The sequence below is a fragment of the Corvus cornix genome, chromosome 5 (assembly GCF_000738735.6).
Source record: "Corvus cornix cornix isolate S_Up_H32 chromosome 5, ASM73873v5, whole genome shotgun sequence".
NCBI classification, from domain to species: Eukaryota; Metazoa; Chordata; class Aves; order Passeriformes; family Corvidae; genus Corvus; species Corvus cornix.
In genome coordinates this window covers 16,468,671-16,485,479 of record NC_046335.1, presented here as the reverse complement: position 1 = coordinate 16,485,479, position 16,809 = coordinate 16,468,671, and the positions used below count along the sequence as shown (strand labels likewise).

The following is a 16,809-nucleotide window of genomic DNA, read 5'->3' as shown; positions in this document are numbered from 1 at the left end:
AAACCAATTAAGCCATACTCCCATTTCACCACACAGAGTAAACCAAAAGTTACTCTAAGGTCAAAAGGGAACCCACAGCACAGTTCAGATCTTTACCAAGTACTCTTACCACACAGACCACTACTGAGATCATTTTAAAAAACCCAACAGAACCACAAGGGTAAGGCCTGTCACACTTATAGCATTATGTATCTGAGGATTATCCATGATGCCAGCCAGTACCTTGTCTGCAGAAATTTTAGAGAACACAAATAATAACGGACCCCATTGTTTATCCACTGTTTCCAGTAGACAAGTCAAAGGACAGAGGAAAAACAGTGAATTACTATTTTATACTTAAGTCAATAAACATGTTTTTTTCAAGAGAGAGAGTTGCATCAATACATAAAGATTTCTGGGTTGGCTTCCTGTTTTCCTTACATGGACATGTAAAACCTGAGTGTATTTGAGTATACAGCACTTTGTTTTCCTTATATGCTATGCAAAGTGCTGATAAATGTTCCAAATGCTGGTAAGTGTTCCAAAGGCTGTACACAAAAACCCCCTTTCACCTCCTTCTAAAGAAACTTCATGTTTAGTTTATTGTTATTGCTATCAAGGAACTCCCACAGTTTATTCCTGAACTTAGAACATAAACTGCTAATCTCACTGAAGGGAAGGACTTATTAAATCCTCAATCAAAGATTTTGATTTGCTTGCAGAGAATATTTTTAGAGAATTTTTTTAGAAAGCAAAGCATGGGGGGTGTTTTTTTATTCAATTCCCTACTGATATTTGGAAAGTAATTATTATAAAGGAAAAGAGAAAAAGAATAAAGAGTAAGCAAATATATTTATAATAAACTACCTCTTACTGTTACAGTGACTCAAGATGCACTGTAGGCATTGCCTATTGCTTTAGACAATTTAGGGAAACAAAAATAATTACTCTGATTTTTAAAGTATCTTGTACTGCCCACCCCATTATGCCAAGACTCAAGGGGAAAAGTCTCCAACAACTGTCAGAATGCAAGGTTTATGGCTAGCTTCATACATGTGCTTTCCAGAAAAGGCACCAGGAAAAGAGCCAATATCCCCTTCTCTCAGCACACTAGATTTTAAGAGAAGGTCCTCTGGCTACCCACTCTTTTAAACATGCACTACGTACAGAGAATTAAATTCCATTCTAGACTAAACCCGGAGTAACATAAGCACAACTTTTCAGGCAGAACAGAGCATTTTATCCCACATGCCCATACTGCAATGTCATTTCATTAATACAGCTTTTCTAATGCCATAGTTATTATGCTAGCGCTTCTAAGCACCTTGAAATTTCTCAGTTAAAAAGGGAAAAAAACCCAGAAATACTCACCTCTTTTTCTGAAATTAATACCTACTTATTACTCCAAGCAGTCAATAAAACCATAACAAGATTTCAGGATTTCTTTTAACATCATCTGAGATAACTGTTGTGAAACAACTGGTCACACTTTTCCTCTAAACGTAATGCATTCCAATCTTTGTGTTTTCTTAAGAAACAGACTTTTACAGTATCTTTTAAACAGAAGAGATCAGTATTTTTCCACACACACATTTGTTTGTTAATAACCATGTGCCAGGCAATTCTTGCTACAGTATAGCCCTTTAACAGGCCAGCATCTGGTGGCAGGGCTGAAAAAGTTCAACCTAGAGATAAAAGCTGGAAAAAGGACTGGTTATTGTTGCACATCCTGGAGTGAGTGAATATCTCTCTGCTGAACACTCCCCCAAAGCAGAAATGCTGCTCACCAGTGTATGGAATGGGCATCAAGAAAGCCATTTGCTAAGGACAAAGGAAATTATTTAACTATGGAATTTATACTGTTCTACTGTAAAGTGTCAGGATTGCTCCTACAAGCACCTCTAAGGAAAAAAGACAGAGCTCCACTGTGATATCTGCTCTTCCTGTGGCATGAGAAAAGAAGGCCAGAATCACTACTTTTTAATTTGGGCCCAACATTTTTAATCTCTCTTCACTCTTGTCTTGGTTTGAAAGACAGGTGTCTGCTACGGAAGGCAGGAGCCCCCATTGGAAAAGCAGATGCAACCCCCCTTCCCTCCGAGTTATTATAATTTTGAAATCAAGGGGCTTTTAGGCAAAGATGTGGGAAATAGGAATAACAGTTCTTTACTATTATATATCTATATGTGTATAACCAGTCAAACAAGCAGCAATAACTCTGGCAGTAACAGCGAACAATCACAAACCCAGCCCCAGCCTTCTCGGCTGTCAGGCCCTTTCCCCTCGGGTGCAGTTCCGCTCGCAGCCGGCAGGGGCGCTGGCGGCTCCCGGTGAGCAGGGCAGGTGCGATGGTTCCCCCGCAGCTGCAGGGGGCGCTCCGGAGCGAGCTCGGGGAGCACGCGGCACCGGTGCCCTGGGATCCCGGGAAGGGATGGGACAAAGGCTTCACAAACCCTGGGCAGCCGATCCCGGTGTCCGGCCAGACCCTTGGGAACAGCAGGCTGGAACAGCAGGGATGAGCACAAATCCCGGATGGCAGATGAGACGCATCCAAATGGAGAACCCCCCAGAGGTCTGGGCAGGCAGGGCAAGCAGGGCTACAACGTAGCGAAGGCTCGAAGCAATGGTGGGGGCAGGGTGGCCACGGCCCGGTCCCCAGCGGGGCAGGGAAAGGTGGGCTTGGGATCCCGGGGTTTCTCTGGCAGAAGGAAAAGCAGCAGACGAAAGCAGCCTCCCTCTCTGTCCAAAAGACGAGACCGACTGCCCACACAGCCAGGTGAAACAAAAGAATAGCCAGATGCACCCCACCCCCAATGGCTAGGTCTTTGTTTTTCTTAAGTACCCCGCAATTTGTCCCCGTAGCAACACGCATGGGGAAAATTCCTTTAACAGAAAAAAAAAAAAAAAAACCAACAAAAAAAAAAACAAAACAGGAGAGTTCCTAAAACCCCAACAACTCTGCCAAATGAAGGATTCTGAAGAAATTCTAAAGGTTTCGAAGAAACTACGAAGACACCACCAAACTGCTCAAGTCCAAAAGAATTCTATTTTAACAAGAAATATAGTATTCTTATTCAGAGTTTGGCTTTCAAATAATAGAGCTAAAAGCAGCACTGAGGAAAGCAGGACAAATGCCTGGGCTCCTCCCAGTCCCTGTTCCAGCAGGGCAGAAGTCATAAATGTAGTCTGGGGAAAGAAAAGCTTTAATGGAGAAAATTTGAACTCCCTATACCATAGACCTCCTTGCCATGGTCTGCAAAATGCTCACTGACAGTCTGCAACACTTGCACAGCAAGACAGGAGGGGGGGAGGAACCTGAGTTCTTGACCCATTGCCTAATGAGTCTAGAGATCCCCAGCGTAATTACTAAACCAGCTTTCATTTAGCATTCTTCCATGAAGAGCTGCTCGGTGTCTGCTGACACAGGCTAGCAGCGTACAAGATCCCATTACAATCGCATATGATTAAAGTTAAGTGCAGCATCTTTTCCCAAATGCAAAGTAGCAATCCACATGCACCTGACACTGCCACTGAACCTAATGAGTATTTCCATGTTTCTGTAAACAGAACTAATTAATAGCCAATCATTTAACTTGGTAAATGCAACATTAAATTTGAATATGGGTCAGCAGCAGTAAAGACAGTCTCACCTTTCTCAACATACATCATCTAAATGTAAACACAGTTATTCAAATAAAGATGTAAGCAATAAAGATGTAAAATGACCTGCGGCAATAAGGCTACAATTCTGTAATGTCACAATCTAACTTATAAAACAATATCACTCACACACTTAACAAGAATTCATTAATGCAAAGCAACACAGTCATCTTGACAGATACCTGAAGTAGTCCATAAATCTATACACTGTATTAATTATAAACACATTCTCTTTACTAAAATCAAGTTTATAAAGTTGCAGACTTTAAGAAACATCAGACCTGTAAATCGCTGTCTTCCTCTATAAGCATTTTTAGAAAGGGTCGCTAATTTGTAATGCCAAGTATTATAAATTCATTTTTTCAATTATGTCTTCTGACTTAGGCAGCAGTATCAGAATTATGTTACCAAAAGTTTCAATAAGTTTATTTCCTAGTTAAGTAAATACCTGCTATTTCAGAGTTCCTGACAAGTTGCTCCTCCCCAAAATAATACCTCAATATCCCACAGTGCATGCATTTTATCTCTGCTTCCATAAGCAAACAAAATTGCTTAGAAACATAGGAGATACTGCCTGCACAGTATTTGAATACTGCCTATGTGCGCTTTCCAGTATATTACCTCATTCACATACTGCTGAAAACTTGCACAAACTTAATTGTTCTGTTCCCAGAGGCCACAACCCTAGGGGATTATTAGCTTCAGCCAATATTAAAATGGATTATAAATACATGCTTCTGTATGGCAATAGCACATAACTTTTTTTTTCTGATTGGTAAGAGAAGTAGGAAAAGTTAAAGCTAGTTACACAAGCTTGACATTAAAAGAAAAAGATATACACACTCTTTAATTACTTCTTCATGGATTCATAACTTGTCTTATTTCAATTCTTCATGAGTTCAAGATTGTCCTCAGTCTCAGAATTGAGCACTGCTAATTAAACTGATCTAGTGAAGAACATAAACAAGTAGACCCTAAAGAGACAAACTTAACCTTTTGAACAAGGGAACCTTCTCTACCTATCAGAAAGTAGTCCTTCCTATGAGGATACTTAAATATCAAGTATTTAATACAGCCAGAAATGTGCAAAATACCTCTACACTTTACTTGGAGCCAAGACTTGTCACCACAATCTCAAGACTGTCTTTCCTTCCTCCTCCCCCTTCCCAGCCTCATTTCCTAGCTTTGCTCGATCCACATAAGACAGCTCTAATAACCAGTACTGATATCCAAGTTATATTTGTGGCAGAAGAAACAAAATCTGCTTTTTTCTGTACTCCTCCTTGTAATTTCATACTAAAGGTATGACGTGCTCCTGTGACCAACAGGCAACAGCTTCAGGGAGCCAACTCCAGCAATTTCATACACCTGCTCTCAGGCTAACACATTGCCACAACAGAGTCATGCAAACCTGCCCATCCTCTCAGCAGTGTCATACTTTTACACCTATTTTTCTCTCCCTCATCACACCCTCTTGAAACAAGCTGGCAACTCCAACCACAGGCATTTTGCTACAGAAAATTGTTTTAATGGATGCTTCTCCTCTGCTTATGTGTCAAATGAATTTACAAGCAGATGGGGGGAAAGTTAACCAACAGATCCAAGTAAGTATTCTCATGTTTTTGCAAATACTAAGCGGTCCATTGATTTGAAAAGCTCCATCTTTTCAATTTATGTTTTATATTATATTTTAAAAATGTCCCACTGAATGTCTTCAAGTAAGTCTTTGAATTTTAAAAAATTATGTATTTAATACAAGAACTATGACTTTATTAATAGTCTATCCCACACAACACCTTCTACATACCCATACAGAATCATTACTCAGAAGCACAGCATTGAAATTAGCTCTTTCCTTAAAGAAAACACTAGGTGTAATCAGAACTGTATTCTATGGGCACACACACACAAAAACATCAGTGTAAGGTCAAAAAGTATGCTAGTCCATGAAGTTAACTACATAAAAGAAAATCATCTTCTACTATGACTCTGTTTTCAACATGTGAATTTGAGGAATAGGGTGAAGAAAGGCAGGAAAATATTGGAATTCTACTAACCAAGTTTCTGAGACTTTGCCTCATGCATTCGCATGGTTAGTCTGCTCCCTGTTGTTTTAATGGACACAACAGCAGCAAACTTTTCATCAGATCATCCTACATCTTCTTTGAGTCAGGATAAAGCACAAGACATCACTACTAGCAGCAATTTTTGTTGCCAGAAGCCACGAAAAAACTAAAACCAAACAACTTGTCCATGAGCTATTGAGTCTGATAAAATGCAGCCATGCGTTTATCACCACACTAACAATATTGAACACTTTCCCTAGAAGAAGCAACAGAAAGGAACCACTTTCCAGCACTTCTCGGGCACTGAGACCCTGTGATTCTCTGCACATCACAGGCTGGCAAAGAGCCACATGTAATGGAAATAGAAAATCTTTCAAAAGGTAAGTTGATAGAATTTTCTTAAAATATTGTTGAAATTTTACAATGTTGCACTTTTGACAAATCTAGCAAGAAACTTCCTTTGGAAGATCTGAAGCAGCATTTCACTAACTGGATATTTCCAAGAAAATAATAACAATTGTTTAAGCTTCCTTGCTGGGTTTGAGAGTTTTGAATCCTTGGCTTGACTTACTATCATTCCATATGATCCCTCTTCTCATATATAGTCTTCTAAATATGCTGTCCTCAACTAAAGCTATAAGCAGCATAAAGAACTAAAAGCATTCTTTTAAAGATATACGTATATAGAAGCATTTAACTCATATATGTAATAAAAAATTTGAGGACACCCTTCATGAGTGCACCACAGGCAGCAGATGGCTTTAGTTCTCTGGTTTCCCCTTCCATGTTCCAATTCCATTTTTTCTCCCCACCACTGCCACTACTGCTGCTCCTCTTCCCCTTCTTTTTACCTATCAGTAGATAAAAATCCAGCAAAATTTAGCTTGAAGCTGACCCTGAATCCATTTTGTACTTTGTTGCATCCATACACACATGCTGACCCTTCCTCTGCTGTGAAGAACAGAGAGACGTACTTTGATGTCCATGTAAGAGTAAGATGAGCCATGTGGAAAGCAGGTCATTTCCAAGGGCTTCTTGTGAGCTGTGGAACTGTCTATGGTTACAGTGCAACATGCTCATATAATTACCCTGTAAAAACTGTAGAAGAAGAAACATGTCAACTCACGCATCCCTCTCAATCTATCACCTGAGGTTACAGAATGAAGCCTCAGAGTGAAAAGGTAAGTACTTGGAGGTGGTCCCACCTGAAATAATGAAAAAAAATTAAAGGCAATTAAAAACAACCATTTGTTATCTGCTTTTTGCCTTTCTCAGTGGTAAGAACATCCATAATGGATCACTATACAATACTACAAGACTGCAAGACTGCAAATCCACTGGAACTGGATTGAAATGGGGCAATTTCAGTAGGTATCTTTCACTGCCTCTGCAGACTGCAGCACAAAATGGTGCAGCTGGGCCAATGCTTGCAAACAGGCACGGACAGTCCCTCACTGCTTAATACCATGGTACTATGACTGCCAAAGAAATAAAATCTAAATACTCTGAAGAGTTTTACCTTTATATAATCCAGTTATCCTGAACACACAAGCAGAAATACAAATCCCAGTGAAGCACAAAATCTCTGTAAGAATAACTTGTATTTAGTTGGGTAATACCTACAAGCCTCAGTCACCTCTGAAGAGACTCTAAATTCAGACTGTAAGGTTTACAGCTCACTCTTAAAGGAGAAAGAAGAAAATCCACCAGAAAGGGAGAAGAGAGTGAGAATGAAATGTACACTACTGGGTAGAAACATATGCTATTTAGTTATCAACTACTCTAAACCTGTTCAGACTTTGAAAACTAAATTTAAGACTGCTCTGTGATTACCACCTCATTCTAGAACACACAGAAGACTATATTCTTGCAATCTTCCACCATGAGAAGAAGGGAAATTATAATTTTTTAATCTTCCGAGAGCGTTGGGGTCGTTCAGCCTGGAGAAGGCTGTAGGCAGACCCTAAATCACCTTCCAGTACCTAAATGGGCCTACAAGAAAGCTGGAGAGGGACTTTTTACAAGAGCATGTAGGGATAGGACAAGGGATAAAGGCTTTAAATTGAAAGGGACAGGTTTAGATTAGCTATCGGGAAGAAACTGTCTACTCTGAAGATGGTGAGGCACTGGCACAGGTTGCCCAGAGAAGCTGTGGATGCCCCACCCCGGGACTGTTCAGGGCTAGGTTGGATGGCGCTTTGAGCAACATGGTCTAGTGGAAGGTGTCCCTGCCCATGGCAGGGCTATTGGAATGAGATGATCCTTAAGATCACTTCCAACCCAAACCATCCTACAATTTCATTCAAACTGGAAAAACAACAGTAAAAAAAAATGTTCCTGAACATGAACAAAACAACAAAAAAGCCCCAACAGTTTGCTCAGGTAAACTGGTAACCAGTCACCCAATAGAAGTGACCAAAGTAATGAAGTCCGATCAAGATAAATCAGGCCTCATATGACAGATTTCAATGTTTTAAGAATAAAAATTGAAATAAGAAGATAAAAACCACACATCTAGACAGAAAATATGCTGGGTTTCTGTTCTGGCTTTTTTTTTTAAATTCTGAACCTACCAAACATTCCAGAGTAGAAAAGACACCCGTTTTTCTATTTTCTAATACATTATGTTTAAATTAGTAAAATTAATAATACTTATATTTTCTGCAAGATTTATGCCACCATGGTTTCAACTGTTTTATATCCTTATGAGGCCAAATAAAACAGAGCCAGAAGAGTTGAGCTCTGGGAAAAGATTCAATTAAATTCCTTGGAGATAAAAGCAAATTTAGGTACTTAAAGTTGATCAAGTCCATGGAGAGAACATGACAAATTCTACAGGCATCCTCATAGATTTAAAAAACAAAAAACAAACAGCCAAAATCCACAAACCCAAGTGGAAGCGTACCCAAACCAGACACTGCCCAAAAGCCCACAGATATGCTGTTTGAGAAAACTGGGCAAATTTACATCTTATACAAGAATTCCCCCTATACTCCCACTTCCCACTTTAATCTAAATAGTGACCAGACTTACGAAGCATCTTTTTGTCTCTGCTACCAGTTAGTTTCCTTATTTCCTTGACATCTCTAAAGGACATGATTCATGCTTGTCTAACATTTACTAGAGGACTGTGTTGGTGGAAAACAGTCACTCTCTTCCAAGACTCACGTTAGAAACAATCCTTGATCAGTTGTCAGTCAAAGCTATTGAAGTCTCTCACAAACTGTTTGCTGCCTTTGACACCCCTCTTGCCATAACAAAAAGTACGTACGCAACCAAACCCAAGCTTAAACACAGCAGATCAAAGCAAACACTTCACTCAGTAAATCCTGATAAACCCCTGGCATACAAACTACTATTTTCCCCAACACACTGACCAGCCCTAAGTCTATTACAGACTTTTCTAAACTGAAGTGGCACTGCCACCTTAAGACACAAGGCCAGCATTACAATTTTCACTATACTAGAGTAGTAAAGAAAATGCTTTTTAATTTCCTTCACCTTCTGAATTTCTAAAAAAAACTCTATTAATGTAAGAAAAATTCAAAATTAAAATGGCATAAGTGATGCATCGCTTTAGGTCAGTTATCATGTCATTAACACTCTTCAATTAAGTGGCAATTTAGCTGTGCAACCTAGCTTAGATTGAGCATTTTAACATTCAGTAAAAGGCATCACCGTGAATCAAGGTTCTCCATTCTGCCCACAGCCACCACAAAACTGCACTGCATTTTGTAACCCTTAACTTTCTGCAATAGTGATAATACTTTTAGTATCTAGCCACAGTTGTTGTGATATTTATACATGGAAGGACTTTTAAATATATACACTCAAAAAATTTGATCAGGTGACAGCACAGTTAGAATATTAATTGACGTAAAAGTCTTGTCAACTTAGAACAAACCCTGAATAATTTAAAGGACCCAAAACACCCTCTTATTTTATCTACAGATATGGCACTCTACTACTGTGTAGATGACATTCACACTAAAAAAACCTTCATCTTTGGCCAAGATAAAAATTAACTTTTGAAAAATTACTTCCATATTATGATACTGGGAAGAGCAATCTTACCTTTTGTAGAATATGCTTCAGCAATCATCCGTAGCCGATATGGTGGCACTGCAGTCAGCTGCAAGTCATCGACACCAACTCTGGCATATGTGTTCAGAGCTTCTTTGTAATCACCTTCCACATAGTTTAATTTGGCCATTATTAGGTTGGCTTCTTGTAGGAATTCTGGCTAAAAGGAAGAAAAATAAGAAAGTGTTTTCCCTGAGAAAACACACCTAATTCTTTCTGATAATTATTAGGTATGTTTTCTGTCACCCCCAGAATATTTTTTGTAACAGAGCAACAAATGAACAAAATCCTTATGTAATATTTGAGAAGCTTGAAGTAGAGGGGAATTCACTAAATCTCATTCCAGCAAGTTACTGAAAAGCATTACCAGTCATTTTAGATATTCTCATACTTATTTACATGTGTACCACAAATACCTCTCTGCTGGAAACCAGCTTTGCCAGGTGATAAAACTATTTAAAGGCAGCCTATCATTACAACTCCTTCAGTGATTTCTTTTTCTACCACAAGCACAGTTGAAAATAACATAGCATCAAAACTTAATGATATAAGCTCCACAGCCTACATATTTAATTCACACCATTTCAAAGTATCAGGGCAGAATAAATGTCTAGAAAAAAAGAATTAATGGAAGAATGAAGAGAGAAAAGAAAATTAATACTCCCAGAAGCCACAGAAAACAAAATGTTATAGATGACTGTAAAATAAGCTTCTTTTGATTTCTCAAAAGATGGATGTTGAGAACAGAAGAGGTAAGCTGATGTAGTAGCTACAACAATAGTTAAGTAAAAGAAGGACCAGAATGGTTATGAACATTAGAAGGTTCTGACAGAAAAAGTTCTCTCATATTAATCTCACTTTCAGCACCTGCAAATATAATTTAAGGAACCTTTCTTCAATACTCCAGTGAAGCTCAACTTTCCTAATTCTTGCTCAGGCTGACTTACATACCTTGAGATTTCCCCTATCAAGTGCTGCCGTGAGATGTTTCCTGACCTCCGTCAGCTTTGGCTGGGGGCCCCGTGGACTATTACTGTGTTTAAGAGTATTTTCCTTCAAAAATTGTTCTAGTTTGGACTCCCCAAGAAGAAGCTCTGCCATGTCATCTGTAAAAACAACAAACACAGGAAGTATTAGAAATAATTTTATTTCACTAATTGCCTGAATTTTAAATACAAACTAACCAAAACAAACACAGCATTAAATACTCAGGGTTTTCACGTCATCTGATACTTTGTTTTACTTTTTGATTTATCTTCTCCCCACTTTGATTCACTGTAGAATCAAGTCTCCCATGTTCTAAAATAAAAAGAATTAAAATATTAATCTCAAGTCAGTATTCTGCCCTTCCTCCTCAAAAAGCAGCACTTGATTCCAAAGCTTTATGTAGCTTTCTGAACAGGACAAGATACACTTCTGATACTCACTTCCCCAAAAAACTGGTTTCAACTATGAATCCAAATATCACTGGATTAATTTATTTGTTTGAAGTTACATGTCCCTCATTATGTCCGTGATCACCATCCGTATCTTCTCTCTAGATCTCCCTCAGACCTTGTTAAGGCTCCAGCCATCCCAAGTCTTCCATATGACAGCCCATTTCTTAGCCATCTCCCTGTTTCTCAGGTCTTCCCACCACTTCTCAGACCCGGAGGTAGAATGGAATACCAGGCTGCCCAGCAAAGCTGTACCCAGGACACTTCTGAAATCCAAGAAACTGGTAATGCTCTACTGCACCCTTATCCAGGACCACTAAACTTCTTTTACTGAAATGTGTTGAGTTCTCCTTCAAGTCAGAAGAGTGCTGCAAAAGTCATCACCCTTCTGGGACTTGAAAAGACTGGGTCATGTCTTGCAAACAATGTCTGAATATGCAATACAAATACGTAATAACAATAAATGAAATAGATTTTTTAAAAGGGAAAAGGCAAAAGATTAACAGTCAGAAAAGTGCTCACCACCTTCAGCACGGTCCCTAGAAGTTACAGAAAGGGGCAGAAAGACCAGAGCATGCAGAAGTCAGTGTTACTGCAGAGGAAAAGCTTTGCCTCAGGAAATATATGTATTTCATGAAGTATAAATGCATCAGCACTATCTTTTAAGTATAACAAATTTCAGTATAAGCTATAAGGACTGTAGTAAGCTATAAGCTTCTGTCCTGGAAGGTGTCCTACCAAGCAGAAAGACAAAAACCTACAATTTTTTCCCTAAAACTTCCAGCTATCTGCTGATTCTTAAACCACAATTTCTTCAAAAGAAAGTTTAAGAGACCAGACAAATAGGAAACGCCTAAGGTGTGTAAGGAGCACTTATTCTTCCGTTTATATTTTTTATATGGTGTGCTGGGCAAGATATCCACAGTAAACTTAACATTTATTTATTCTCAACTGCCATTCACTCATGTTTTACTGCTTAAGCACTACTGCAAAAGGGAAAGTTCTCAGCATCCAGAGGAAGACAAAACACACTACAGATGCAGCCTGGTTACCAGCCTGCTTAATCTTCTGTCTTTCCAACCACAACTGTCAAATTCATCAATCTTAAACTTTTAGTAACAGTTCTTTTCTCAAAGTTCACCCAAAAGAAGCCCATCAAATCTTCTCCCAATATTTCAGGAATACTCATCTCATCTCCAGATCAGACGACACCAAACAATCTGAAGTGTCGCTTTCTACAAGCATCTTCTTCTCCTAAGAGCACCTTTATGCCACTTCACATGTATTTTTGTTTTGTCTAAACTGTGCACCTTCTGCTCAATTTATCCTTATAACTCTGGATACAGCCTTGAAATATGAGGAAGCAGGGGGAAAAGCTTCTGTTTTATCTCCCTGGTGCACCATTGCTTTGGAGACATTTCAAAAAACAGTGACAATTCCATCTTTCAAGTACCTATTAAAGGCACGCCATTCCCAGTTAAAAAAAATTAATATTACTACCACACAGTAATATAGCTACATTATAACAAGGAATCACTAACTGCCCCCCAAAAACCTGCTTTTCTTTACCTCTCCAAAGCTCATATGGCAAACGGCAGTTCGACATGCATCAGCAACTCCATCATACAGTTTACACATCCCTTAAAAATGAAGCTGATCTGTTTATAAAGTTTGACCAACGTTTCATAACAAATAGGAGAACTTAAACGCAGATTCTGATAAATATAAAATCTCAAAGTTTGTAGACTATAGTATTTTAGATGTAACTTGGGATATACTGAACTGAAGGTTAGTTATCTTCCTTCCTTGCACACTGGTAATACAAAATTTCTGAACAGAACCAGAATGAGAAGGTTCTATGGCAAATAAGAAATATTTTGGTAATGCACAAGAAACCCATTGTTATCTGCAGCAGGGAACAAGTGAGCCTGTGAGGACTGAGCGAATTTATGGCTTAATATGGCTTACAGAGTCTTTTCTGTGTTTAGAAAACATTATGTCAGAGTATAGCAAAAATCAGGGAAAGGGCCAGTAGATGTTGTCACCTGGAGGGACCAACACCAGGCTTTGAAATCCCTTGTCCGCAGCCTCCACTGCTCCACTGCCTTGTAGCAGCAACAGCCACCAGCTCCAACAGTCACCCTAGGAAAGGGTCCAAGGCATTCCCCTAGGAAAGGGTCCAAGCTAGAAATCCCAGACTGCTTGCCCCCTCAGCCACATAGGTTTGTTTGAAGCAATTTATACTCATTTTGCCACTCTTTCATTGAAGGCCATTCAGCAAAAATGAAAAATAAAAGATACTTCAACGTACTATGTGAAGAAAAATAAATAAAACACATATTTCAACAGTAGGAAATTATACATAGTTTTGAGCATATCCACCCATTACAAAACATCTCCAGATGACCTTGCACAACATTTGACTGTTCTTCTGGAAATTTTTAGCTTGCTATCCACTCAACATTTCCCTTGGTGCAATTTTTCTCCATTGACTCCGACCACTGTCTCCATCCATACAATCACTTTTCGTCAAAAGCGATCTGGTTGGTTTGTCCTTGATAAACCCATGTCAACTGATCCCAATCACCTCCTTATCCTTCCAGGACATACTTCCTAATCTTCTCAAGGCCTGAGGTTAGGCTGATCAACCTGCAGTCCCTGGACCCTCCTTGCAAATGGCCATATGTACCTATTTCCAGTCACCAAGAATCACCCTCCATCACAAGGGCCTTCAAAAAAAGGGGTGTCCATGCAATTGCCTTGGCCAGCTCTGTCACACTGACATAACCTACCAGGCTATCACAGGCTTGCATTCCCCTTTGTACAAAACAGCAGGGCATAGTGCTTCATTTCATGGGACTTTTCCATCAAATAGCTTTATATCCATCAATAACAACATATTTTATGCAAGCTCTGATACATATACTAAAAAGCACAAATGGTACAGCCAATTGTAATTGCAATAAAGTAAATTTTCCAAAAAACACAATATACAACAATGATTTTTTTTTATTTTTAAAGATACCCAGCATCTATTTTGTTGCAGTCTGTTTTCTGCATATTCTTTCTTTTCCTTCAAACAGAAGTTATAGCATAATTGATATTATCAACAACTCGTATAGCTTCAGTTTCAAGCTGCAAACTAAACAAAAAATTAAAGTGACCAAATCTAAACACGGTACTTCAGCCCAAATCTCCTTTGTAACAGACTTATTCCAAATCCCACATTTCATTACCATAGCCACAGTATTATTACAAACAAATAGTAAAATCAGATATTATGACCAACATTACCTTGCTCAAACATAGCTTTAGCATAACACTCCGTAGGACTGCACACTTTCTGCAACTATTCCACCTCTCTGGAAATCAAAGAGTTTAAAGTGCATGCACAGAAAAGACACCTGATTTTGTACACCAATTCAGAGCAGGTTAGTTTGGTTCAAGGAGTTTAACATGGCTGTGTGAAAGGCTCTCAGAGATCAGAGGCCCGGTCCAAACTTCAGTTCACTGTATGCAATTAATTGCCTTTCAAAGACTCAGTCACTGGGGGGTCCTTTTAGGACAGGTATTTTACTCATAATATTCAGAAGATGTCAGTCTGTCCTGAGGACACAATTTTTGTTTATGAGCCTCTTTAAAAAGGGGATTAACAAACAGGAATGGACCTTGAAAATAATACTTGAGGTCAGCACGGTAATGTCCCACTTGGGAGAAGAAAAATGAAGATTAATTTAGCTAATTGTATTTTTAAAGTTAAGTGGCAACTTAAAAAAAGGGTGAAAATATGTCAAACTGGTTACTTTATGTTTTAAGGGATGTGAAAGTTGATACTTTCTCTCTGATCTGTACTCACTGAAACCAAAGTATTTAATTTAACAAGTAACATTCCTCTTCCCTTTTATTCAGTTTAATGCTTCACTGAGCAAGCTCCATTTCCAAAGAAGGTTGAGGAAACAAGATTGTCAAACATAGCAAGGAATCTAAATTACACTCTAAAACAAGTGCTTTGGTTCAGGAGCTAAAATACCACCAAGGCTGTTTACAATGAAAAGAGTGAGGTCTATCACTGACATTCTTTAACACTTCAAATAGCAGAACTTCAGAAGTGCCAAAGAAGAAAGTAGCACATGTACCTTTCCCTCTCACATGCACCCTTTCAAGTAGGTCTCAAAAATTGTTCTGGTCCACACTCTTGTAACAAGCATTTCTTTAATTAAGTTAAATACAGTAGATCTATCTCTATGGAGAAAGAGGTAAGAACAGCTACAACAGCAACAGCTGCCAGATGTGTTTTGCTTATATTAACTGCATAGTTGTCAAGGAAGCATGTGAAACAACTAGTTTGGATTCTTACAACAGACGAGCCAAAGAACAGGTCAGACACCAAAGAAAATAAACCTTTCACTGCTAGGTATGAAAATGCATACCTTGAGGCATGAGGATTTGTAAAACAAAGTGCTGAAATAATTTCTATTACAAATGGGGAAAATAATCACTTTGCCTGTAACCAAACAACAGCACTGGCACATGCAAGAGCAAAGTGTAGCTATATCAGCTGCACCACAGAAAGAGGAAGACCAGCTTTAGAAGACCCAATTCCCATCCATTTGTGGGGCCACAGTAGAACAAGAGAGGGATAGACACAGATCTAGCACTCTACAGAAAGTTTGTAAGATTATTTCTCTCTTATACACAGCAGAATTTCTCACATTGGGGAAAGTAAGAGGAGAGAAACAAGAAGCCACCTCTGGAAAATTTAATTTATCCTCTCTCTCCCTTCCCTGTCTCATCCTCCCCCCTTCACCCTGAGAATAGTTTCACCTCTCTGATAATGACTTGAAAACTTTAGAAATTTGATGTTTTTCAAGACAGGACACAAGCGAGAACAAAGCCTTAAGTTCAAGCTGGCACATACTCTGAAACTATCCAGGCACCTTAAGATGAGAATCAAAGTAGTCAATAGGACCCAGATATTTTGTTCCCATCATTGATGCAAGTCAGCGAAGCTAATGATTTACACAGCAGCTAGAGACAGTCACAGTGCAGCAACATGTACTGCCCATACTTTCCTTCAGAGGAAAGGTGGGAAAGGAGAAAACAGCAGCTGCAACTTACACACAGATCTGACCAAGCAGCAAAACAAAAGCTGCTCTTCTAGGTCATTCATACACAGCACAACTCACCCTTTCTCTGTACCACTGCTGTAGATCATGAGACACAGCACCACGAGAGAAAGAGTTACTGTCAGACTGGCTTTCATCACCGAAGTGCTGCACTGGTGCAGCTGCTGCTGACTAACACTTGAAAATAACAGGTCACAGACTGCAACCCATAAAAGCCACTGCAAAGCAGAATTTTCTTATTTACTGAGTCACTCATCTGCTAAGTCTGTCAACCAGGGCCAGATATTGGCAACAGACTTTTAAAGCAAATTATTACTGAGTGAGTGCTTTATTAACAAAGCATTGGTTTTATCGTGTCAACCATTCTGTGCCAGTAAGATTCAATGGTGCTTGTAACAAAATTCCAATTACATGGACATTTCTGAAGGGAACCATTTAAAGCCATAGCTCTAGCAGAGT

General features: G+C 39.0%; 1 protein-coding gene across 3 annotated transcripts in view; it reads right to left on the bottom strand.

Moving 5' to 3' along the window:
- TTC7B (tetratricopeptide repeat domain 7B) overlaps positions 1-16,809 on the bottom strand; it is a 130,733-nt gene that overhangs the window by 101,743 nt on the left and 12,181 nt on the right. For all 3 annotated transcript variants that reach the window (XM_039552570.1, XM_039552569.1, XM_039552571.1), the window contains exons 2-3: positions 10,740-10,894; positions 9,780-9,948 (exon numbers count right to left, since the gene is read on the bottom strand). In XM_039552570.1, the coding sequence (XP_039408504.1) occupies positions 9,780-9,948; positions 10,740-10,894 (324 nt within the window). The remainder of the gene's footprint in view (positions 1-9,779; positions 9,949-10,739; positions 10,895-16,809) is intronic.